Genomic DNA, 25,755 nt, shown 5'->3' on the forward strand with positions numbered 1-25,755 from the left:
GCCTGGAGCCTGCTTGAGATTCTCTCTCTCTTTCTCTCTCTCTTTCTTTCTAACACCCCCCCCCCCCCAATGCACACTTGCACATGCACACTTGGGCTCTCTCTCCCTCACTCGTTTTACAAATGAAACTTTTGTCTCTTAGCTGAAGAATCATATAGAGGAAGAAATGAAGGAAACAAAAACAGCCTGATCCTTTATGCATTAAAATCATGGAGTCTTTTTTTTTTTTTTTTATAATGTAAGCATAGTCTAAGAACTATTCAAGAATTGCCTTAGAGTAGGCGAGGAGGAGAAGGGTCTCATGACATAAAGTAGGAAAAGTAAGATCCATGACGCTCACAAAGGAAGATGAGAGTGGCACTTGGGTCGTAATTTAGAAAGGTCATTGATAACACACATGATAGTTACCCAGGAAAGTAGTTGCGAAGGCAACACGGCATCTTTTCCAAGGGGGTCAAACACCAAGAGCCTATAAAGAGACCCCAGAGTTGGTCCAGAGGAGTGAAATATTAAGTAACTCTTTGCGATGTTAACATTTAGTATATGTGACATGATATTTTATAGATCACTGGGTCTCTTTTCTTCTGTGAATAGGTTCCTAGTTAAATAAGTTGCTCTTATTCATAGCTTATAAAGAATGGTTTTGAGTTTATCGTGGTTTTTAGCTACTGAGTTTATTTCTTTGCCATTCACCTAAGAATGTGATGAACTACATAATATAGTTCTAATATTGGACTACGCTTGTATTCCTGGAGCACATCAGGCTCATGATTCTCCTGCTGTATCCAGTCTTGCTAATATTTATTATATATTTTTTATCTTCGTTCATAAGGGTGATGGGCAAATACCTGGGGAGATGGCTGTCCATCATCTGTTCCTCAACAATTCAGTAGACTTTTTGCATAAATCTGGGTCTGGTACCTTTAAAGAAAGAGACCTTTAACTACTTTCTCGTTTATCTGTAATTACTGTGATTCATACTTCTTCTCGGGTCAGTTTTTGTAATTCCTGTAAAATGAGACATTTCCAATTTATAAAATTTTACTTTGACATTATAAAACTCTGCTATCCAGCCATACTGACATCCCTTTCTCGGTTGCTACCACTAACCTCTACCGCCGACCTGTTGACTTCCTTCAGAGGAAGAAGGAACTTTGCCTTAGCAACAGTGGATGAGGTTGATGATGATTTGAATGCTATGATTGTTCTTCTGTTTCCCTACCACTATTTACTTTATTCTGTTTGCTTTTGGTTACCTCCCTGAATCACCGACCACTAAAATGGCAGAATGGGATGGGGGGGAAATGGTCTAATATCAAGATACCAAGATTCTCATCCTGGTTCCAGAACTTAGAAGCCTCCAACACATACCGTGCCGTGGACACCTCAATTCCTCTCAAAATGAGAATCGTTACGATAGGGGCCAGTGGCACAAGGTGGGGAAGGTAAGCCATCCTGACGCTCAGGCTCTTTTCTTTCCCTGATTCAAGGAACACAAGTATAAAAGGCACTGTCAAGGATTGAGCTGTGTCCCCCCAGATTCATATGTTGGAAGCCCAATTCCTAGTCCCTCAGAATGTGCCCTTGTTTGGATATAGGGCCACTGCAAGTATCATTAGTTAAGGACATCATGCTGGAGTGCAGTGGGTCCCTATCCCCAGCCCAAGACTGGGATCCTTATTAAAAGATGTCATGCTTATTAAAACATTTGAGCAAAAAAAAAAAAAAAAAAAAAAAAAAAAAACATTTGAGCACAGACATGCGTACAAGGCGACCACCAGCTGAAGATGAAGGCAGAGTTAGGGGTGATGCTTCTACGAGCCAAAGAATGTCAAGGACCTCCAGCAAACCACCACAAGTGGGGAGATACATGGAACCGGGGCTCCCTCGTGGCTCTCAGCAGGAACCGACTCTAACTCTACCTCGATCTTGGATTTCTAGACTCCAAGACTGCAGGACAATAACTTTCTGGGTTTTTTTTAAGTCCTCAGTTTGTGTTACTTTGCTGTGGAAGCCCTAGCAAACTGGGACAGGCGCCGAGCTAGACGGTGTCCCTAGGATTATCTCTGGTTACCCCCAGCACTCCGTGATTCCCGTCTTTGGAAATTACTACAGGCCTAAGAACCAGCCTTTGCTGCAATAATGGAGCCATAGCTCTGAAAGGCAGCAGCTTAAACCACACACATTTACGTTTCCCTCGCGGGAGCTGTGGCTGTGGCTCTGCGAATGCTGCTGGGCTCTGTCGGACTTGGCTCCAGCACGTTGAGGAAGGTCCAGGTGGGCTCTCTTGTCTCATTTTGGGACCAAGACTGAAGGGGGCTCCAATGCACTGCTGAGGCTTTTGTCATGTTGTGTGTGTGGCCACACAACCATCTGCCTCCCTGAGGGCCGTTCACTCCACTACTGGATCTTCCGGTTGGGCCTCTGTGCCTACCTGCCCCTGACCCTAAGGCCCAACCATTTCCTGCCTGGGTATGACCGAGATGCACGCTAATTATTGTCCTGTCCTCTTGGGTTCCAAGAAACAAACTCCCCAGGGGAAAAGAAGCTGAGCTTGGAATTCTATGGAAGCACGGATTGTTCAGCCTCCCACCCGGTCTCTTCAGGACGTGTCCGCAGAGAGCATGCTACCAAACCATGGGCGCCTTGGAAGGTCTAATGCTCTGGCACTGAGGTGGGTATGTGGGTATTTGGAAAGACTTGTGTCTTCGTAGTCCATCCCATTTGTTAAAATACCCATTAACATATGCTGCTACCTCGTGGATGAATTCTGTGTAAGGTTATTCTGAAATACTCTCTATTTCGGAAAATGTCAACCACTAATAATGGGATCAGGGATACAGGTAAATGTGACAAGTTTGGCTTTCTGTATTCAGTGTGCTTGAGGATTTTTTAAGTGACAACACACGTTACTTTTGTGATGAGACAAGACTTAAAGACATTGAACATACATACTTCACGTCCTGTCCCTCATTAGACATGACGTATGTTATATTCAGAGAGAGTGTACCCGTAGGTATGTGCATCCCCTTGTTCTTGAGAATAGTGTTTGGTTTGGTGGGGGAGCGGGGAGGGATCGAGGCAGACAGCAGGTGCAGGGGAGCCCCAGCTCTAGACACAGGCCGGAGCAAGGGTGAGGCGATGTCGTCACTGGGGCAGGGCTGAGGGGGAGGCCGGGGCGTCCAAGAGGAGTTGCTGCCATCCAAGGTGGCGTGAGCCCATCCGCCATTGTCTGAGCACCTTCAACTCTTCTCAGACCCTCCTTACTGAGCAGTGGCTTCCATTTTTTTCACCGACTCTCCAGAAAGTCCTGGTCCCCTAGTGCTTGCCCTCCTGTCATTGTCCCCTCCCCACATGCTCTTTAGGTTAGTCAGCATTGGACACGTGTTCAGTAGGTAGGCTGTGGCTGGTGAGAATGTGCTTCTGGGGCTTTGCCATGGATAGCCCTTGGCTCCCACTCCCCACCCTCACCCCCACGCACACGCACCCCTCTTGAAAATGTTCTGAATATAAAACAATATTGTAACTTAGTCAATAAACCATGCAAAAGATTCAGCACACATTTTTAGGTATAATTCGAGTTCGATCTTCTCCTGCGGGTTTCTCTGTAAGTACAGGGAGCCGAGTCCTGTGACACTTGACTTGACTTGCAATGACGTCATCCTCTTGGCGCCGTGCCCAGGTCTGTTCTCCTGGCCGCAGCTCAAGTCAATGCCAGGCGGAATGAACAACGGAAGGGGAGAAAATGGTCGCGTGTCATCAACGGAATCAACCGTATTTACTACAAAGCGACTCTAGACACAACACGGAAGCTCAAGATTCTTCCAAAGTTAGACGACGGACTTGAATTCTTAAAGTTAGCTCCTGATCTAATTTTAACTTTTGGTTTGTGACATTGGCTTAGTTAATAGGCAAAATGGTGTCTCATTGTTTTTGGTTATTTGTTTTGTGAATCGCCTATTTGTGTGTTCTGCTCATTATTCCTCCCAAGTCCTGGTTTCTTTCCTATTACAATATAATAGTACTTCATATATTCAGACTTGTGACCTTTTCTTTGCAACATCTGTCATAAATATTTTCCTCTGGTTTGACATTTATCTTTTAGTTCTGTTTATGATTTTTCTGTCTTTGAAATGTTTTGAGTTTCAAGGTAGAAATAAATAAATAAAGGTCTTTTCCTTTGGGATATTGTCGATTGCCTTTTTTTTCTTAGTAAAACCTTCGCTACTCTGAAATCAGAGAGATTTTTGTCAATTTTTTTGTCTTAAATTTTTTGAATTCAACTGTTTAATCCTTCCATAATGCATTTTTAGAATGTCATGTGAGAGAAAGATCTAAATTAGTAATTTTCCCTAATAGTTGACTCTCCTATTCATTGTTATTGAGTAATTCACTCTTTTTTCATTTATGAAACGTAAAGCATTATACAAATAGCATCGGTTCATTTTTAAAAATTAGAAAATAAAAAAAAACAATTGAAATAATGGGGGGAAAAACTTGTATTTCGTTTCTACGAGTTGAACGTTAGTAATTTGCTTTGTTCCTCCAGATAGTATCTTCTATAGATGAATGCATTATTTCCCCTCCAGGTGGAATCATATTGCAATGATGGTTTTGTAACTTGATGTTTTCCACTCAGTAATATATCGTGACTATCTCTCCGTGGCAATCAACACACCTTGACAGCACCATGTCCTAATTAACTTTTCACTGAAATATCCTAAACCTTCAGAAAAGTGCACATTTCAGAAGCACAGAGCTGGGTGCATTTTCACCAACTGGCCAGACCCTGTAACAAGCTACTGCACCAAGTGGAAGAACGTGGCTGACACCCAGAGCCCCGCACCCGGCTCGTTCCAGGGATCTCCCTTTCCCGAGAGTACCCGCCACCTTGTACCTGGACCCCCCAGCAGCCCGGGTTCATTCCCAGCCCCACGCTGCATGGCCTCATGGGCGATCCGGGGAAACCTGTGTCCTCTCGAAGGCCAGCTTGAGATCTAACCCCCGAGACCTGCAGATATGACCTTACGCAGAAGCAAGGCTCCTGCGGAGGTGATGGAGCTCGGCTGAAGTCCCTGGGGTGGGTCCCAGCACGGGGGGAGGGGGTGCATGGAGACAGAGACCCCGGGGAGCGAGCCACATGAGGAGGACGCAGAGCCGGAGCCCTGCAGCCCAAGCACGGGCACCAGGTGTCATGGGGAGAGGCAGGGAAGGGTTCGGGCCACACCTTGGTTGCAGACCTCAGCCTCCACAACAGTGCATGGACTGCAGTGCCGTGGTCCTAAGGCGCCTGGATGGAGGGGCTCAGCCCTGGCAGCTGCGGGAAGCCCATAGGGACTTGGCTCGGCCTTGATGGAGCTGCAGTCTTTCTAACATTTTATTATTCTCATGCTGTTCTGAATATGCCTTTCACCTTTTTTCGTCAGAAGAAACTGCAAAAGTGAAGTCCGTGTCACAGAATCTTAGTGGGAACTATCAGTCCGACAGTGGCCATGACCCATCAAATCACCACTTTTAAGAGTTGGACTTGGAGAAGCAGTCGATGGGCACTGCTTCCCTTGCATGTGTTCTCCTGTAACTCCAGTTTCACCAGGATCCCCTAACTCCTGGGTACAATGGACCCACGTAAGGATACACCTGACTCCTGCCACCGTCTGCATAAAGCAGAAAATCCCAGACCCTTGTTTCTGGAAGCCTCTGGGGTGGGGGGAGGGCATCGTTCAAGTTCCCATATCCTGGGAACCCTGGGTGGCGCAGCAGGTTTAGCGCCTGCCTTTGGCCCAGGGCGCGATCCTGGAGACCCGGGATCGAATCCCACGTCGGGCTCCCGGTGCATGGAGCCTGCTTCTTCCTCTGCCTATGTCTCTGCCTCTCTCTCTCTCTCTGTGACTATCATAAATAATAAATAAATAAAAAAATAAAGTTTAAAAAAAAAGTTCCCATATCCTTCCCCTCCTGTCCAACCCCTCAACACTACTCCCTGCAAAGACGTTTGGGGCCTGGCTGTGCCATTTCCCTTGAGAGAGCACCGTGTCAACGGAAAGGACCCATGTCACGTCCTCCAAAGGTAAAACTGCAGAGTGCCAGCGAAGCGGGACATTGTGACATTGCACGTGGCACTCATGGTTTTAGAACCAGCCCGTGTTTCCCAAACGGGGAGACAGGGCCTTTCTTCCCCACTCTGTCCCCGAGCCCCCAGGCCAGCACTACGGAGGGCCCCTGTTTCCCAGAGTCCCGTTGCCTCTAGCCCTGTCACCACGGGTCCTAGTCAGGGAGACCAGAACCTGGGGCGGATGCCACGCACCGGCTCCACCCTTGTCCTCAGCCCTCCCCTCAGCACCCCTGGGTGAAATAGGGGCTGGGGGCTGCACTGAATTATCAGACCTCATGTCAAGACATATGCAGGTCTTACCACTTTTTGCTCAAACTCATTACGTGCTGTCCTCTTAAACCTTTATAATATTTTATTATTAATGGGTCAAATTTCCCCGTATTACTCTTCTTTTCAAAGAAAAATTCTTATATGCTGTTGCCTGTTTATTCATTCAGATACACATAGGGATAGTTTTGTCAATCATTAGGAATTTGTTAGGGATGGTATTAAACCAATGAGGTTAGTGAAGGAATCGACATCTCTGAAGTGTGGGGGCTTCCGTGGAGAGTGAGGTCACGTCTGTGTATCTGTCTGAATCTTCCTTCACATGCCCTCCAGGGGGACTTGGGAAGTGGAGAGGAGGGGCAAAGAGCAGTCCGAAGGCCCCGCTGAGTGGGCTTCGGGGAGCCCGTCCAACCCTGCTGGCTCGAGTGTTGCAGAGGTAATTGGAAAAGGAAGCAGCATGGGTTCTGAGCCAGCTCTGGGTGTCTTCCAGGAATCCTTGATTTTTTTCGTGGCACTGGATGAGACTGAGTGTCAAGAGAACAAATCTGATGAAGGCAGAAAATAAGCTGATTTAGTAAATTTGCCAGCCAGGAAGAATTGTGACTGGAGCCAAGGATCTATGGGGCCAAGGATCATGGGGGGAGGGGGGCAAATGGAGGCAGGTTGCAGTAGGTGTTGTGAGTGTGGCCACGGGAGATGGAGAGTGGGGCTAAAAGTCAGGAGACTGGGATTCTCATCCGGGCTCTGAAATGGGCCCTTTCTGTTCCCTTGGGCTAGCGGCTTCCCTCCTGAGCACCTGCTTGCTCCTTGCTCCACGTAAGAGCGCTCCCTGGATGAACTCTGAAGGCTCCTTGAACTGTTTCCTATGTGGTGTTGACTGGAGCATCACAGGAGTTACATGGCTGAGAAATGCCCTAAGACATTAAAAACTTCCACGTGTAAAGGATACAAGCATAGCCTAAAACGATGAAGAAATGAGAATTCAGAGGACTTTTGAGATGATTCCTGCTAGTGGGATAGGAAAGGAAAGAAAATCTAAAGTAGCCTGAGGACATCACTTGGGGGGGGGGAGCATCTCCAAAAAAAGCGCTTCCCAAATTAGTTCTTTGATCTTGTTTGGCGAGAGGTCACCGAGATGGCAAATTCTCTCAGAGAGATGAGGCAAAGTACGTTTGCCCTTCCTGGCAGTAGGCTGTAATCACAGGACAGATTTCTAGGCTGTTGGCATCCTTGGGGTTACAAGTTTGAAAAGAAAAAAATTGTACCATTGGAGTTCCAGTTTTTATTCTTAATTCCTTAAAAAAACAACAACAAAAAAAACCTTTTTAGTGCCATATTTCGCTCTAAGCTAAGCTAGCCCTGGTTTAACTCTGTCTAGAGACAAACTGTTATTATAGGGCCCCTGATGGATGTCTGCTTCTCGGATGGAATGGAGATCTCTGGAAGTGTCGGAAACTTGTTCCCCACGGGAGTCCCCAATACGACCTGCTAGATCATTATTTCATTCATTTCATTCTTTCGTTCCTTTCATGAGGGTCCGGGGCCGATCAGTCATCTCAATCCTGCTTTCCAACTCCAGAGGTTATTTATGGCCGGACTTCTCTACTCTGAAGTTCAATAACGTCTTCGCTGTGGCTGACCTCATTGCTGACCTCAGGTGCCATTCCGTGTCAGGCCTTTGAAGGGGAAAAAGGAAAATGCTAAGCCTTGTCTGGTAGCCAGTCCCTAAGGTGATCTCCAAGTCGGTCCCCAGTGATCCTCCTCGTAGTCACACACTTGTGTGGTCCCTTCCCACATTGTACCAGGGTTATTGTCGCTGTTGTTTGTGGTGAATGATACATAACGGAAGCACGGGGCGGGGGCGCGGGTTGGGGGCAGGGAATCAGCTACCAAGTCGTGAGGTCACGTGGGCAGCCCAGGTTAGGCTCACATGCTGAAGAACCCAAGTCTCCAGCAACAGCCAAGGAAAAGCTGAGGCCCGACAACCACCTCTTGAGTGAGTTTCAAGTGAATCCTCCCCCAGTTGAGGCTTCAGATGAGGCTGCAGCCCTGACAGCTTGGCTCCAGTCTCATGACGGACCCTGAGCCTGGATCCATCGAGCTAAGCCATCCCCAGATCCCGACCCTCAGAAATTCTGGGATATAATATGCGTTTGCTGCTCTCTGGTGCTGGGTTTCAGCGTAATCTGGTAGCAACAGATAACTCTGTGCTTTGTTCTTGATCTTCTGAGTGGACGTAAATAGAGTCAAGAAGACGATTGCTGTAGGGAACAACCATATATGCTGTGTGAGAGGACAAATCAATATTGGTCTACCTTGTGCCAGGCTCTGTTCTAGGTCCCCGGGCCCCCAAATTTATTTGATAGTAGGAACCACCTGGGGTGCTGGTTTAACTTACAGATTTCTAGGCCCCTTCCCCGGGTTTGGGGTGGGAACCAAGGAATCAGTATGTTTCACTAGCACCCCAGATAATTCCATCACCAGGCAAGCCTGAGAAATATTTGCAAGAAAGGGTTAGAAAATGAGGGAGCCCTAGCCCCTCTTCAGGTGACGGTGCGAGAGGGGAAGCTAATTGGTTGGTTAAGATCTCACTGGAGCAAGACAGGGAAAGACTGACAGAGCAACAGAAACATTCGGCATTTAGCGGAGCCTGCTAAGCCCCCGGCACGCACCAGACACTTGGCCTGTTTCACCGTATTGGGTCCTCACGACAGCCTTGTGCAGGGGGAGCTCTGGCCACCTGTAGCTTATGGATGGGAGGCTCCGCTTGGTTCCAGGCCGCCCCGGCACAGGGCAAGGGGGAGAGGGGGCAGGGGCCTTCACACGCCAGGCCCCTAACCCACAGGCTCCGTCCCAGGACGCAGGAGGCTCAGCCACGTGAGAGGCCTGTGACATCTCTGCAAACGGGAGAAGGTGCTCAGGGACAGAGATGGGCCTCGGAAGACAGAGCGGGAGGTGCTGGAATCTGGCGGTGACTTCCCAATAGAAGCTCAGCTCACTTGTAAGTGAAGGAAGGGAGCTCCAGAGAGTGGAGGCCACCTGCCTGAGGCCGATCTGGCGACGAAGCGTGGGGATCCAGGACCCAGCGGGCCCCCCTTCTTTGTGGACACTGGGAGGTCAAAGTGCGACGGGCCCTGGGTGCCTTGCTGACGAGGACGGAGCTGTTCTATAGCCCCTTTGAGCCATTTCAGCGAACAGCTCAGTGACATCGGGGGCACCCAATTCAGGGCGTTTTCATCATCTCCCACGGGACCTCTGGATCCGCTGAACATAACTTTCCCTTCCTCCTCCTCCCTACCCTCCTCCATTCACTCTGACTCGATGGATTCGCCTGTTCTAGGTTCCTCATAGACCTGGATTCATGGAGTATTTGTTTGTGTCTGACTTATTTCACTTAACGTGGTGTTTTCAAGATTCACCCATATGGTAGCACGAGTCGGGACTGAGTTCCTTTTATTCTCCCATTTTTTTTTTTAAATTGTGGTGAAGTACACAAAATATTTACTATCTTAACCGTTTGGAAATGTGCAGGTCAGCGACCTGAGCGCATCCACATTCTTGTGCAACCCCCACCACCCCTTCCAGGACTCTTCCCATCTGGCAAAGCTGACACTCTGGACCCGCACGCGGCACCTGCCCCTCCCTCAGCCTCCAGCACCATCCGCTTTCTCTATGATCCGGACTCTGCAGGGCACCTGCTGTCAGTAGACACTGCATTTGCCTTTTGGTGACCGGCTTACTTCACTTCCCGTGATGTCCTCACGTTTCATCCCTGTTGCATCCTCTGTCAGAATTTCCATAATCTGGAGGCTGACTGATATCCCACTGTGTGTACATCCCGTTGTGCTTGTCCGTCCACCTAGTGACGCGTCCTGGGACGGCGCCCACCTCTGGGCTATTGTGAATGATGCGGCTCTGCCCGTAGGTGCCCAGTAGTCCCTTGACACGCTGGCTTCCTTCCACGACTCTGGCTCTATATCCAGGGAGGAAGCTGCCGAGCCTGTGAGAACTCTATTTTTTAACCTTTGAGGAACTGTCCTACCGCTTTCCACAGCGGCTCCATCATTTTCCATTCCCACCTTCAGTGAGCGCCCCGGGGGTTCCCATTTCTCCGCGTCCTCGTCCTCACCAACGCGTGAGCTCACTCACTCCATCATTCTTTAGCGATGAGGAATACTGTCAGGTGTGTATCTAGCACATTTTATTTATTTATTTATTTTAAAATCTGTTCATCAGTTGATGGACATTTGGGTCGTTTCCAGGTTTTGGCTGTTGGGAATAAAACTGGCGGAACACTGACGGACTGGGATCCGGGTTCCTGTTTTCTGTTTTGTTTCTGAAAGTGAAATGACCGGATGGTAGGGTAATATTATATTTGACTTCTTGAGAAATCCAGACTTTTGAGGGAGATCTGTGCTCTGTGAAGTCGGCTCTGGCCTGCGCAGCCCTCTCAACAGATACAGGTTGTGGGGGGGGGCTCCTGCCTCCTGCAGCGCCCACGCGGCCCCCTCCCCTCGCGGCCCCTTTCCCCTAGAGGTGGGCGCTGCCCAAACGGAGCTGACCCTGGGGTGCCCCAGGGTGCCCCGGGGCTTGGCCGAGGCAGCGAGGTCTGGGTCCATCCCAGGGGTCCGGCGAGGGCGGGAGGGGGGGGCCCTCCAGCCGCCCTCGGATGCGCCCGGCCCGCCCCCTCCGCCAGGTGAGCCGCACTGTCCGGTTGCCCGGGGCGGGCACTGCGGGAGGGAGCTACGCCTCCGGGGATGGCTCAGCCCCGCCCCCCGCCCGCGGCCGCAGCTCCCGAGCCTGAGCCCCGGCCCCGCTCCCTCCGCCGCGTCCTCCGCATCCCGGGGCTCCCGGGTCCCAGCCGCGCGCGGGCCCAGCGACCCCAGTGAGCCCGGGGGGGGGGCCTGGGCGCCCCCAGGGCACCGGGGGGGGGCGGGGATCGCTGAGCGGGGGGGGCAGGGGGGAGACGAGGACGCAGCGGGGGCTGGTCCCTGCGCCTCGGGAGCCGCCTGGGTCCCTGCACCGCCGACACCGACCCGGAGCGCGGCCGCCGCAGGTGCAGGTGCAGGTGCAGCTGCAGCTGCAGGTGCAGGTACGGGGCGCCCGGGGGGATGCTCGCCCCCGTCGGGCTCCTTGCCAGGCACTAGCTTTCGCGCCCATTCCCCAGGGGAGCGGGGTACCCGCCCTGGGAGTGCCCCCCCCCCCCGCCCCGGGGACTGGGGTCCCCCCTGCAGACGCCAGAAAGCGGGAGGGAGCGCAGGACGGGCCTCCGCGGGGCTGGGTCTCCCAGCGCCCCCTGCCCCGCCCCCCCTCCAAGAAGTTTTTATCACCATTTGCTTTTAAAAGCTGACTTGGAGCCTTCCAGGTAGGTGACCTGGGGCACACGGGGCCTGCGGGGAGGGAGGGGGGCCCAGCAGGATGGCAGCTGGAGGGGCCTGGACCCCAAGACGTGCCCCCCCACCCTTCAGGGGTGCGGTCCCACCCTGACAGGGGCACCGGGGAGGGCCTGGGAAGGGAACCGTGAGATCAATGGAGGTGAGGCGGGCGGTGGCCTCGTGGGGCTCAGAGGGGCTTTAACCCCAGTGTCCCCCCAAGACAGGCTGCGGATACCTCCCCGCTGAGGAGTGTGGGCAGCAGGTCTCCCTTCCCCGCCGGGGCCTCTTAGGTCTCTGCAACTTGGTGTGATGCTTGCAGGCTCTGGGAGGGACCGGGACTGCGAGGGGAGGGGGGTTCCTCTTGGTTTTCTGGTCCCCAGCAGGGCAGCGAACCCCCATCCCGCCCCCCATAGGTGCTGCGGTGGAGGCATCTGGGGCAGGATCCCCCCCCCCCCTTCCCCGTGGCCGCGGAGGTCTGAACCCTGGGCAGGAATTCCTTGCAGCCCCGGTGTAACGCCCTCCCTTCCCTTCCCGGGAGCTCGCCTCACAGATGTTACTGATCTGCTGCCTGGAGGATGTTGAAACTCGGAGCGGTTAAGCTGTTTACCCGGGGCAGGCTCCGGAGCCCCCGACGAAGCCACTCAGGGGCTCGGGGGCTGTGGCTTCAGCCCCGCAGCCTCTGCCTGGGGACAGGCCTTGGTCAACGCCGCCTGGCTCCTGGGATCGCAGCAGACGTGCATGTGGGGACACGAAACCCAGCGAGGCGCGGGAAGGGACGCTGCGGGGTAGACTCTGGGATTCTGGAGGGTTCTGCAAGAGGAAGGAGACCAGCTGGGGGGCGGGGGGAGCGACAGGGCTGTTTCGTACAGGGCTGATGATATTCAGAATAATTTCTTTTTTTTAATTTAAGATTTTATTTATTTATTCATGAGAGTGGCAGAGACATAGGCAGAGACCCAGGCAGAGGGAGAAGCAGGCTCCATGCAGGGAGCCTGACGTGGGACTTGATCCAGGGACCCCGGGGTCACGCCCTGGGCCCAAGGCAGGCGCCAAACCGCTGAGCCCCCCAGGGATCCCAGAATAATTTCTTTTAAGCCACAGAACTGGACCGTTTCACAAAGACCGAGTTCATGCTGGTGGGAGGGGGGAGCGTTTGGAGCCGGTCACTTTCCTTCTCTTCAGCCCCCCCCCCCCAACTTGGGTCCTTGAGCAAAATCGCGGCCACACGTCAGATCTTCAGTGGAGACGAGATAAGCTGAGCCGGAGCCGGTTGTCTCTACAGCGGTCCAGCCTGCCCCGGAGGAGCGGCTCTGTGGTTTTTATCCATTTGTCTTCTCTCCCCGCCTCCTTGGTCTCCCCCCATCACTCTGTTCGTCGTGAGCGCAGGGCTAGCGGGTGGCCTTGGGGTACAGGACGGCCTTCAATTTGGCCACTCACTTGTGTGTGTCTCGAAGGCTTAGGATGGAGCCCAGGCCCCCAGCCCCGAGGACGGCGGACGCGTCCTGACCCAGCGGAGAGGGCGGCGACCCCAGCATCCCCGACGTCGCCCTGGGGGCCGCCGGCCCGATGGAGGTCGCCGCGGGGCTCGCCGAGGAGTCGGCCCCCAACACGTCCGCCTACTTCCCCTCCGTGCCTGCGCCCCACGGGGCCCACGCCGCGTCCTTCCCATTCAACTTCAGCTACGGCGACTACGACCTGCCCTCGGGTGAAGAGGAGGACGTGACCAACTCCCGGACTTTCTTCGCCGCCAAGATCGTCATCGGCGTGGCCCTCGTGGCCATCATGTTGGTGTGTGGCGTTGGCAACCTGGTCTTCATCGCCGCCCTGGCCCGCCACAGGAAGCTGCGGAACCTAACCAACCTGCTCATCGCCAACCTGGCCGTCTCCGACTTCCTGGTGGCCGTGGTCTGCTGCCCCTTTGAGATGGACTACTACGTGGTGCGCCAGCTGTCCTGGGAGCACGGCCACGTCACGTGCGCCTCCGTCAACTACCTGCGCACTGTCTCGCTCTATGTCTCCACCAATGCCCTGCTGGCCATCGCCATCGACAGGTGAGTCCGGGGACGCAGGGACGACAGAGAAAGGGCCCCGGGTCGACCCCTTCCTTTACTGCAGGTGTGGACGGACGGGCGATCTCTGTTCCCTGCGGACGAGGATGCCTGGGGGCGGGGGGGGGGGCGACGTTGGCCCGTTGGCCACCAGTAGGGAGACTTCTGGTTTTCCAGCCGTGGGCGGGCAGGGGCTGTGGCCGAGCTCCCCGGAGCTGAGCGGCGGGACAGCTTCCGATCCCTGGGCCCCTGGGTGACGGCCGCGCTCCTGGACGGCCTGCTCGGGGCCCGGGGCAAATAGGTTCGAGGACACGCGGAGGGACAAGTCTCAGTTCCAGGCAGGTGCCTTGCGAGTCAGCTTGCCTGAGGAAGATTTTCTCAAAACGCAAGCGCCTCTCCCCTAACCTTCCCCCCACTCCGCGCTGGTTGATTTTAAAATAAGACGGGTGATTTGTTTTGAAGAAAAAAAAGAAAAAGAGAAAGAAAAAGAAAGGGAGCGCATGCTCTTACTGGTTCTTTCCGTCGGGGCACGTTTGCTCCTCCCCATAGGTTCGTGTGGGCGCTGGGGTGGGCGCCGGTCTGGCCTCGTGCCTGAAGCCGTCAGAGCACACTCTGCACACCTGTGTTGGGCGGTGTCGGGCCTTTTCACTTAGGACGAGCTCCTGTGCTAAGGAGCCCGGCGGGGGTGGGGGGGGGTCCCCGGGCAGGGTCTGCAAGCCCCTCTGCCGGAGCTCTCTTCCTGGCGCCGCCGCCGGGGTCAGGGCCCCGTGTCCTCGGGTCTGCATGGCCCGTCCCTGCCCCTTCGCCCCGAGAGCCCGCAGCACAGCCGCCCCCCAGGTTCGTGGCCTCAGGGCTCCCGTGGAGGCCCCCCCCACCCCCCCGCAGCCAGGACGGCCCGGGGCAGCGGTCCGGGACCAGTGCAGCAGATAGAACCTATTTTCTGAGGCCAAAGGCAGAACAAGCCGAGATAGCACGACCTGGAAACAGGCCACTGCCCAGGCCCCGGGGGCGTCCCCAGGAGGAGCCCGGCTGCCAAGCCTTAAAGGCTGGGGCCGCAGCCTCCTCTCTCAGGGCACGAATGTCAGGGACTTGGCCTCAAGGGCACGAAGGTGCTGCGTGCAAGGGGTCGTGCCTGCAGGGCCCTCCACGGGGTCCGGGCGCCCCGGGCCGCTGCCGCAGCTGACCCAGGCGACTCAGGAAGGGGACGGCCGAGCACAGCCTGTCCCCAGGTCCCGTTCCGGGCTGGGAGGGAGGAGCTCCCGCTACCTTGTCTCAGACTTCCTGAAGGTGGGAGCTCAGAGCAGAAGAGCGTCCTCTCCTGAAGTGTCACTTCCTGCACAGGGGGCGCCCCAGCCACGGGCGCGGGCTGGCCTGGCACCTGCTCGGCGGTGGCGCCTGGTCCCCGGGCACAGCCCGTCACCACGCTGCAGGCGTCCCACGAGGTGGGCGGTGGGGGCTCCCAGGGGGGCGGACGCCAGCGCCGGTCAGGGGACGCTGGCTCACCCCGACTGTGCAAGGGCCGCTATCGGTGCCAGGCGTCAACCCCGGTCTGCGGGATCACGCCGTTTAGACGCGGCGGCAACATGTGCTGCACAGCGGGCCTGTCTCGTTGGGCCCAGCAGGGTGGGGACGCGGGGCCTGAGCCCCGACGTTGAAAACGGCGCTGTGGCCACCACAGGCCACCGCCCCGAGGCCCCGGCCAACCAGCCGGCTGCTCGGCTGCACCTGTTCGTGCCTTTGCTTCAGATGATTTGTGTGTGTTTGTGCCACCTCCTTCTGGGGACGTGGTGCAGGGCCTGCAGGGCCTGCTTGACTTTGTCGGGCCTCGTGTGCTGTTCAGGAATGGATCGGGGCTTTTTCAGGTTCTGTGTCGTTAGTTTGGGGCAACGGATTTTTTTTAAAACATTTTATTTATTTATTCATGAGAGAGACACAGAGAGAGAGAGAGGCAGAGACACAGGCAGAGGGAGAAGCAGGCTCCACGCAGGGAGCCCGACGTGGGACTCGATCCCGGGTCCCCAGGATCACGCCCCGGGCTGCAGGCGGCGCTAACCACTGAGCAACCCGGGCTGCCCCCGGGGGCAACTGATTTTTTTTGTCTCGATGTCACGGATGACGCTCCCGTTATAGGAGGCCTGGAGCTTTGTTCAGCGAAACCACAGTGGTAGTGCCTACGCGGGCAGGGTTCGAGCCCTGCTGCGGCGCCTGCTAGCGCCAGGGCCTCCCGTCAGCTAGCTTCCCTGGCCTCAGGCTTCTCCTGTGTACGGTGAGAATAATAAGAAAGCCCGTGTGCTGGGGTGTCCTGAGGATTCGAGGAGGTAAGACGTGTGGTTGTTCGGAACCAGGCGTAGACCAGAGTCAACAACAAGTAAGCAGCGGGTCTTAGGGGCCCCTGGGGCTCAGCGGCGTGACCCCGAGGTCCCGGGATCGAGTCCTGCGTCGGGCTCCCTGCATGGAGCCTGCTTCTCCCTCTGCCTGGGTCTCTGCCTCTCTCTCTCTCTCTCTCTCTCTCTGTGTCTCTCAGGAATCAATAAATACAAAGCAAAACGAAATAGCGGATCTTATAATTCTCAAATTAACCCTTACAGCAGCAACAACAAAACAGACCCAGGTAAAGTGATGACCGTTTTCGATTGGCCAAGCTCTTCGAGGTGGCTGTTCCTGTGATGTGAGGTCAAACAAGCTCTGGTGCAGGGTGTGCAAGACACGCAGCTATGGAGACAGAGCAGAGCAGAACTATTTATGAACCAGGGTCCCTGGTGCTCCCAGACGTCTGTGCCGCCTGGAGGCTGTCTCCCTTTCTCTGCATTCATTCGATTTATGGGACCTGCTGCAGGGGGGTGACGGGGGGGTATATCTCCACCGTCTTCACTGCAGCCTCGGGGGCTCCTGGATCTGCCCCTCAGCTAACGTCCCCTGCTCACAATCCACGCTAAACACTCATTCATGCAAACAGCATTTTTTTTTTTTTAAGATTTTATTTATTTGAGAGAGAGAGAGCACAAGCAGGGGGAGCAGGAGAGGCAGAGGGAGCAGGGGCCCCATGCAGGGCTCCAACCCAGGACCCCGGGATCACGACCTGACCCAAAGGCAGACGCTCAAGCCCTGAGCCCCCCAGGCTCCCTGCAAACAGCATGTCCTGAGTGCGAGCCCTGTGGACAGGATGGTGCAGGGGGTGGGGGGGTGGGGGGAGGAGCTCTTTGCCTTCGTGCAGCTTTTCCCCCCAGGAGTGGGGAGAGGGAACAGTCGGGCAAACAAGCCACAGACCAGAAGGTGATCTCAGCAACGCTCTGAACCAAAAAAAAAAAAAAAAAAAAAAAAAAAAAAAAAAAAAAGACGAACACAAGAACGCTGAACGTGATGCAGGATGGAAGCTGCTCCAGGCACGTCGTTGGGGAAAGTGTCCCCGGGGAACAGGCATTTGAAGGGAACTCTGGAAAAATTTAAAAAAAAAAAAAAAAAAAAAAAAAAGCAAGCAAGCAAGCAAGCCGGGCTTTGAAGACTGGGAAGACACATTCCACACAAGGGAAATGATCAGTGCAAAGGCCCCGAGACAGGCACCCACAGGGGCAGCAAGGCTCCATGGCCCGAGGGGAGAAGGAAGGCCGCCGCCGCCGTCACTCTTGTGTCGCGGACACAGCTCCCCTCTTGCTCAAAAGACCTCTAGGGACTACGGCTCGCATCCCTCCGCCTTTCCTCAGGGTTATCGAGTCCCAGGCAGCGCCCCGGGCTCGGGCTGGGTAAGCACGTTCCGGCCCTGTTCTCCGAAAGCCGTTGCCATCTTTCCGGGAGCTTCGCGATGGCCCCTTACGTCCCCGTTCATCCAGGGCCGAGCGCCTGCTGCGACTGAGGCTTGACTACACAGGATTCCCGGGGAAGTGGAAGCTACAGAAGAAGCAAGACTGGATCCCCGCCCTCGAGGAGCTTGCCGTCGGGGCGGGGGGTGCAGATGGTGGGATGAACCCTGAGTTAACAGAACCCAGAGTAAGGGCTGTGTTTTAAATGAAATTTGCAGAAGGGTCACGTCATGCATACCAGGGAGGCTTCACGGAGGAGGTGGGGTTTCAACTGGCTGTCAACAAATGACAATCAGTAAAGGACAGGAAAGGTTTTCCACGGGGGGTAGGGGCAGGGTTTACAAGACGAGGTCCCCTGGGGAGGTGTGTGGGACCCTCTGGGGCAAGGAACATAAGCAGAGCGGAGATGGGAAACAGCAGGGTCCTATTCCAGAAGGTCTCGGAATCTAGGTACGGGGAGTCGGACCTGCTGGAGCAGGGAGCTGAAAAGGAACATCCCTGGGCTCTGCGCCCCAAGGTCTGGGTTTCCCGCCGGGTGTAGACACAGCTGCACTGGCCTCCATGTGCCACCCACGTACCCCAGAGCGCGTGGGGCACCGGGGGCACCGCCCTCTTCACCTAGAATCCAGGCGGGATGTCGGCCCGTCCGCTGAGCCCCGATCTCCCGGCTGCGCGGGGCCAGCGGGGGCCTGAGCACCCGAGCCGCCTCGGGAAGCACCGACGTCCCCCCGTGAGTTCGCCGATGGGGCTGACTGGCCGGAGGAGCGGGTTCTGGGTCCCTGGTGGGCTGGTGGATGGCCTGGAAGCTGCGGCAGCCGCCGTTCCCATGGGCTGACCCGGGGCTGGGTCCCGGGGTGCGGGGGGCGGGGGCGCATACTCTCCCCCAATCGCCCGGCCTGTGGCCATCGTGGAGTCGCTGCCTGGGTGCTCGCTCGTCCAGCAGCCTTCATTCCTTGCCCTGTGGGGAGTGTCGGCCCCAAGTGGGTCTGGACACGGGGCACAGGCCAAGGGACGCGCCTAAGCGGAGGAAGGAGCTGCTGGTTGCCCGACGCCTTGGAACGCTGGGGGGTGGAAACCAGCTGCGCTGCAGAGGAAGGGGAGAAAAGGATGCTGGCGTTCTGGAGGGTTCCAGGAGGGCAGGAGGTCGGGGTGCAGCTTGCTCCCCGGGAAGGCTGGAGCCGGACACCGACGGGCCTGCACCCGGCTCTGCCGAGGTCCAGCTGTGTGGCCTTTGGCAGGTGACGCAGTTCCTCCGAGCCTCAGGCGGCTCATCTGTGAAATGGTCACCCTTGTTCTCCCCCCTGTTCCGCACGCTTGGGGCCACGCGGGGACAGGGCCTGTGAAGGCGCCGTGCACATCGCCCGCTGCCTCGCAGACATAAGCACGCAGGCTGCGGGAGCCCGGAGTGCGGGCCCGGGCGTAGGGGGCTGCCGGCCGTCCTCGGAGGCCACCCCGCCATCGCCTTCCGGGAAGGGTCCCCGGCGGGCCTGGGGCACAGCGCCTGCTGCTAACCCCGGGCGCGGTCGCGGGTGGCGGCGAAGGCGGGAGAGCCGGGACGGAACACGCATCTGGTGGGTGATTCGCCTCTGATGCGAGGATAAACAGATCCAGTGAAATAGAAAGTAGTAGAGACCTTGACGGCGACGTCGTGGCTGAGAACAGGTCAAAAAAAAAAAAAAAGTAGCGCTATGTACGCAGAAGAGCTCGGGACAAACTCCCTTTGAGGTTGCGAACCACGTGAGGGGAGTTAGTGGCCTGCAGCAGTCGCCGTCCCGGAGGGTCCCCGGCTGCCCGCGGCGTAGAGAGCAAACACGAGCCAGCAGGCCCCGAAGGGCTAGAGAGACAGCGGGTGTAGACGGAGTGGGGGCTCAGGAGGGAGAGCAGGGAATCTCTCCTTGTTCGAGGTCTGGGGTCATCGTTGGGGCCTCATGCGTGTCCTCTCAGGCTTCCAGGGACTGCGTGGCTCGGAGACCGGGGCCTCGCTGCTATTCCTTGGAGCCGGGGGGTCTCGGCAGAGCCGGGTGCAGGCCCGTCGGTGTCCGGCTCCAGCCTTCCCGGGGAGCAAGCCGCGCCCCGTCCTCCTGCCCTCCTGGAACCCTCCAGAACGCCGGCATCCTTTTCTCCCCTTCCTCTGCAGCACAGCTGGTTTCCACCCCCGATGTTCCAAGGCGTCGGGCAACCGGCAGCTCCTTAGGTGCATCCCTTGGCCTGCGCCCCGCGCCCCCGTGTCCCGTCATCATGGCTCCGTCGGGTCACTCTCACCCGGTCCCTCCTTAGCGGTCATCTACTCTGAAGGGATCATTAACTCCTTGTCCCTTCCAGGGGGGACATAGACTCTGCATTCCGAGGCACGTGTGAAGTGGGGGGTGCAGAGCCCCGCAAGAGTGGGAGCAGTAGGGACGCCCGGGGGGCTCAGCGGTGGAGCATCTGCCCTTGGCCCAGGGCCTGACACCGGATTCCCGGGATCCAGTCCCGCACTGGGCTCCCTGCATGGGGCCTGCTTCTCCTCCCTCGGCCCGGGTCTCTGCCTCTCTCTCTCTCTCTCTCTCTCTCTCTGTGTGTCTCGTGAATAAATAAAATCTTAAAAAAAAAAAAAAAAAAAGTAAAGGAGCCCAAAGCAGACTCTGACGGGGTCGTACGGATTCCCCAAGTGACGGCGTCTAACGGCGCCCACAGCTCTCGGAGGCAGGCGAGGCAGGCGCTCTCCCCCGTCGCCCGGGGCACGTGCAGCCGGGGGGCCCGGAGGAAGGACGCACGTTCCCGCGGTTCGAGGCAAAGCCGGAATCAGAGCCCCGGTCCTCTGACGCCTAGGTCGGTGCAGAAAGGAGTACTCCGGGGGGTGCGTGGGGGAGGAAGGAATAGCAGCAGACCGTGACCACTCGCATAGCAAACGGGTAGAGGCGCAGACGTGGCCTTTGCAGGACGGTCGGTAGAACGTGGGGGGACGGCAAAGGGGAGGGGGCGGTGAGAGCGAAGGCACTGAGCTCATAGTAGGCCTTAGGGGTCGGCGACTTGGGGCGCCGCGGCCTTCTGGGGCCCGGGCCTGCACATGGACAGAGGCACCGCCAACACCCGGCATCGTTCCCCTTCCCCCCTCGGCGCTCGGACACCAGCGGGAGGGCAGGGACTGTTGCGGGGCCAGAGCAAGCCCAACGGCCGGGTGCACCGACGGTGGCCCCGTCCCACCCCGTCTGCCGTCTCTCCAGCCAGCAGGAGTCTCACTCTGTGAACTCTCCGAAGGACACGCAACGGAGTCAGCTGCCTGCGTTGGGGGGAGAAGGGAGCAAACAGCAGGAATATAATCGGGGAAAACAAAACAAAACAAAAAAACAAAACAAAAAAACAAAAAAAGGAATGAGCTTCCTCTTCCAATCAAAATCCCAAGAACGCTGACCTCAAAGGGATTGGTTTCAAAGGCAACAGAGTCGCTCTGGTTTTCCTTCAGGCTTCTCACGCCTGCCCTTGGCTCTACCTGGGACAGGCCGGGGACACGTGAGAATGAGATTATTTCCAGCGTCGTCTGGCCATTCCCTCCCCCTTCCCTCCCCATCTGTCCCCTTCTCCAGCTTGTACCCCCTGCCAGACGTGGCAGGTCTTCCAGGAAACCAGAGCTCTCTGCGCTCTCTCCCTGGGAAGGCGGCTTTCATACCACACAGATGACTCACATCCCCCCCAAAGTGCTCTCTCTTCATTCCTGGACCACTGTGGTAACAGCCGTGTGGTTTTTTTTTTTTTTTTTTTTTTTTTTTTTTTTTTTTTTTTTTTTTTTTGGGAAAGAACAAAGGCAATATCTTTTACCGCCTGCTGCTTTGTGGTTAAAAAAAAAAAAATTTATGTATATTCCTGATTGATCTTTCACATCGACCGTGAGACAGGGTTAAACGTTTTCGATCAAGCGTCCTGTGGTGTATGACCCTGAGAGAGTCACTCCTCTGTCTCCAGGCTCCGTTTTTACCCCTGAAAAATAAGGTACGTGGTCACATGCTCTTCCCTTCACCTTCGCATAAAGAGCAGTATTTCCAATGACGCGGAACGAGGGCGAAACTTGGCCCACTGCTTCCACTGGAAAGGGCACGCTCCCCCCGACAGCTTTTTGGAATTATCAGGCCCTCTCGGCTCTTCATGGCGAGGTAGTTAGGATGAATGGCCCCGGAATCAGGAAGGACCTGGGAACAGAGCCCGACCAGAAACCAACGGGAGGCATCACTACTACATTTAGTAATAGTTACCGTTTACCGAGCATATAGCACATTTGAAAGTGCGTCCAAAACTGCGTACACGCGGCAGGTAGGGAAACCGAGATTCGGGGACATTAAGCAAAGCCTGCCTGAGGCTGCGACAGCTCCTAAGGGGTGGAACCGGGGCTTAGAGCCTACTTTTCTTGAGAGCCCACGAGGTCGTTTCTCCGTTGGGTCGCACCTTCTCGGGATGGTAGCCCATCTCCAGGATTGTCCTTGTTCTAGTGTTGCCCCAACAGTATCATGACCCACGACGTCCCCCTCACGGCGGCTGGCCCTCTTTCTGTTCTCGTCCTAGATACCTGGCCATTGTCCACCCGCTGAGGCCCAGGATGAAGTATCAAACGGCCACGGGCTTGATCGCCTTGGTGTGGTTGGTGTCCATCCTCATCGCCATCCCTGCCGCCTACTTCACCACCGAGACGGTCCTCGTCATTGTCAAGAGCCAGGAGAAGATCTTCTGCGGCCAGATCTGGCCGGTGGACCAGCAGATCTACTACAAGTCCTACTTCCTCTTCATCTTCGGCATTGAGTTCGTGGGCCCGGTGGTCACCATGACCCTGTGCTACGCCAGGATCTCCCGGGAGCTGTGGTTCAAGGCGGTGCCGGGCGTCCAGACCGAGCAGATCCGGAAGCGGCTGCGCTGCCGCAGGAAGACGGTGCTGGTGCTCATGTGCGTCCTCACGGCCTACGTGCTGTGCTGGGCGCCCTTCTACGGCTTCACCATCGTGCGCGACTTCTTCCCCACCGTGTTCGTCAAGGAGAAGCACTACCTCACGGCCTTCTACGTCGTCGAGTGCATCGCCATGAGCAACAGCATGATCAACACCCTGTGCTTCGTGACCGTCAAGAACAACACCATCAAGTGCTTCAAGAAGATCATGCTGCTCCATTGGAAGGCTTCTCACAGCGCCAGTAAGTCCAGCGCCGACCTGGATCTTAAAACCACAGGCGTGCCTGCCACCGAAGAGGTGGACTGCGTCAGACTGAAGTAACCCGCTGGGCCTCGCAACGTTTAAACAAAGACAGACTTTGGGACCCTGACCAGTGTACGGAAGATACACCGTCAAGCAAGAAGCCTCGGGTGGCTGCCGGGGGCAGAGTGAATGGACAACCCACCAGGCCCTGATGTAGCCCATCTCTAGGATTGTCCTTCGGCTCGAGTTCTCTCTTAACATTTGGGGCGTTGGAGCATGAATAGGAAACGGGCTCCTCGTTCTTTCCTCAACCCTTCTAGTCGCATCTCTGGTCCTGTCACTGTGAGGAGCCTCGTGTGCATGCACGTGGACACCCCAATATGCGTGGCCAAGTTCTGTCCAAATCTGCTCCGTGGCTTACAGCTGTGCCCATACACGGTGAGGCTCATCGTCAGGGGAAGCCACGCAGACCCTGGAAGCCGTTTGGTCAAGGTATTAAGGGGTTCTGGGTGTCTTGACTTGCTCTGGGGAGGGCCTCGGCTCAGGCCGAGTATATCCTCTTGGCTCCAGGGGGAGGAGTTCAGATGGCAGACCTCTGAGAGCCTGTGGGGCTCAGGGCAGGAGCTCGGGTTTTCTGGGGCTAAGGATGCCCCTCAGTTATTCTGACTTGGACCAATTAGGCTTCCCCTCAAGTCCTGCTCTTGAATCCACGCCTGGAAGCATAGACTCTTTGAAAGTAGGCTCAGCCCCTCGTGGTGTGGCCATCAGCCATGTTCCACGTCCACCCGCTCTCCCCCTCGTTGTTACGGTTTGAGGGCAAGATGAGTCCGTCACCAGTGCCCGAAGCCCATCACAGCTGTTAATCCTCTGGATTAAGACTTGCTTCTCTCTCCTTGGGACAGATCACCCGCCGTGTTCCCACTCCTCCGTGTAAGTGGAGCCTTGCGATCCGGGGGCAGGTGGTGAAGGTTGGTGGGACAGCCCTGGGCGTCCAGGAAAGACGGGGACATACCAGCGGGTGAAGGCGACCCCGTGGGATTCAATGCCTCCACGGGCTCGTCAAGAGCTCATCCTCCTTTCTAACGCGCCCTCATGGTGTAGTGTTTCCAATTTTGGAATTTGGACTTTTGGGACCAGAAGATCTGATCCAGCCTTGGCTCTGCCACCTGTGCGACCCTTGGGAGAGCTTCCCAAAGGGGACAAGGCTAAGGCCTGTGAGAGCTCCTGATGAGGTGGTTGTGAAGAGCCGAGGAGCCGGTAGGTGGGTAACCAAAGGAGAGGACCGATGACTGTATAGCGTGCCCGACCAGGAAAACCTTGCCACCCTGGCTGCTGTGTCTGGGAACCTTACCGTCTCCCCTTGTCATTACTCTTCGTGCACATTTATCCCTTTACCTCTCGTGGCCGCGCTGACGTGTCACGTCCCAACATCACGCTGGTACCGCGAGGCAGAGACGTCTGGTGGTGAAGGTGCAACAGGGAGTGGCGGCGTGTCTCCCGCCGGAAGATGAGCTCCGGGTTTTAGGAATCTCAGAACGAGACTGTCTGTAATCATGGACGCGTTGACCACGTTCCTGCTGCCGGCCAGCGTGCGCCTGGGCAATGTGACATTCGCTTCTCGATCTTTCTTTAGTTTCCTAAGTGTGTATAGCCAAAGAGTAGATGTGTCCTTTCCCTCTCAAAGAATCCTAGAGCAGCACATTTCAAAGGGTATTTAACTGACACTCGTACGGCGTTTCCCTCCAAATAGAGTCAACTCTTAATTTTTGGCAGCAAACCTCATTTTTTTTTTCAATAGTTACTGTATTTCCTTGGAAGACACGTTCAAAGATCCATGTCTCCCTACTCACCGTCCAGCAGACCGTCCTACGGTGCCATCGGAAAACTCTGAGAATAAAAACTAATTAAGACATGAGCCCAAACCCGACACGTCCCGGAGGGCGGTACTTAGTCCTTATAAGATCACATATTCCGTTCTAGACTCGGGAAAGGTAGCTTCGGACCACAAAATAGTAATAGGACATAGGTGGCTGTTGTCCCGTTCGCCTCTCCCATTAGAAATGCTAAGCGAGAGTCGACTATCACGTGGCAGCCGAGCGGCTTTGCTTTTCCGCCTAGAACGTGTCCGCTTTGCACCCGTTTAAGTGTCTGTGACATTCCTACTTGTTGCGTCTGCTTGGGATTTTCCAACAGTGAATAAAAGTGTCGTGTTGTGATCAAGTGAAATAAAAAAAAAAAAAAATCAGTGCAGATCTCAGCATGGAGCGTAGCGTGCCTGTAATTTCCACGTCTTCCCCCTCGTCTGGGTCACAGCGCGGAGCTGCTTCCCGCCAGCGCCGGGCACAGGCCGCGGCCACGGTCGCGGCAATTGTGACAACGGCGCTGCCCAGGCCCCTCTTGCCCTCGCGCTTCTCCGTCCTCCGCAGATTTCACGGTTTAGATCTTCCTCCTCTAAGGCGGCTCTGGTACAACCATCAGTGCCTTTTCAGCATTGAGATGCCAAGACGCGAAATCTGAGGACCCGCTTACGCCCGTCACATGCCTACGGTGAGCCCCTGGCACGGCTTCCCGTCCACACACGCAAAACGATCCGGGAGGTGGCCCCGGGACCCCACACCATCCGCAGCCTGGTGGCTGGCTCCGCGAACCCGGCTCCCGCCCGCCCAGCCGAGGGCCTCTCCAACCCTGGGGCTGAGCCCACCAAGGGGCCCCGGCGCTGAGCCGCCCTCCGCGGTCCTCCACGCGCTCCCACGCGCACCCGGCCTGCGCCTCGTCGTGCGTGGAAGCCTGAAGCCAGGGCTTTGGCAAAATTGAACCGTTCCCTTAACTAGAGCCAAAGAGGAGGGCAGGTGCACAACAAAGCTGCTGGGCGTTTTGCCTAATGGTCACACGTTCGAGAAATGACTTCTTAAATCCAGGACACGGCAACAGGGCAGCGGGCGGTGTCCCCCGAGCCCTCCAGCGGGGCACCTGTCCCCCCTTAGGGAAAGGGCGCTGAGGA

At 55.9% G+C, this 25,755-nt stretch overlaps 1 protein-coding gene and 1 long non-coding RNA gene across 4 annotated transcripts; both read left to right on the plus strand.

Annotated features, from left to right (window-relative positions):
* Positions 1–214: 214 nt before the first annotated feature.
* LOC144324327 (uncharacterized) lies at positions 215–4,104 on the plus strand. 2 transcript variants are annotated; one of them, XR_013389866.1, is made up of 3 exons: positions 215–1,445; positions 2,523–2,674; positions 3,618–4,104. It is a non-coding gene; the product is annotated as an uncharacterized LOC144324327 (long non-coding RNA). The 2 variants fall into 2 exon arrangements; XR_013389867.1 differs by having other exon boundaries at positions 218–1,445; positions 3,683–4,104.
* Positions 4,105–11,385: 7,281 nt separating this feature from the next.
* Positions 11,386–24,996, plus strand: PROKR1 (prokineticin receptor 1). Of its 2 annotated transcripts, none has more exons than XM_077915694.1 (3): positions 11,386–11,471; positions 12,305–13,805; positions 22,136–24,996. In XM_077915694.1, exons 2-3 carry the CDS (start codon positions 13,321–13,323, stop codon positions 22,830–22,832), a joined length of 1,182 nt encoding a protein of 393 aa, XP_077771820.1. In that variant the 5' UTR covers positions 11,386–11,471; positions 12,305–13,320; the 3' UTR covers positions 22,833–24,996. The 2 variants fall into 2 exon arrangements, with proteins under 2 accessions (XP_077771820.1, XP_077771819.1); XM_077915693.1 differs by lacking the exon at positions 11,386–11,471 and having other exon boundaries at positions 11,783–13,069; positions 13,209–13,805.
* The last annotated feature ends 759 nt before the right edge of the window (positions 24,997–25,755 follow it).

This window comes from Canis aureus, chromosome 11 (assembly GCF_053574225.1).
Source record: "Canis aureus isolate CA01 chromosome 11, VMU_Caureus_v.1.0, whole genome shotgun sequence".
In the NCBI taxonomy this organism is placed as follows: Eukaryota; Metazoa; Chordata; class Mammalia; order Carnivora; family Canidae; genus Canis; species Canis aureus.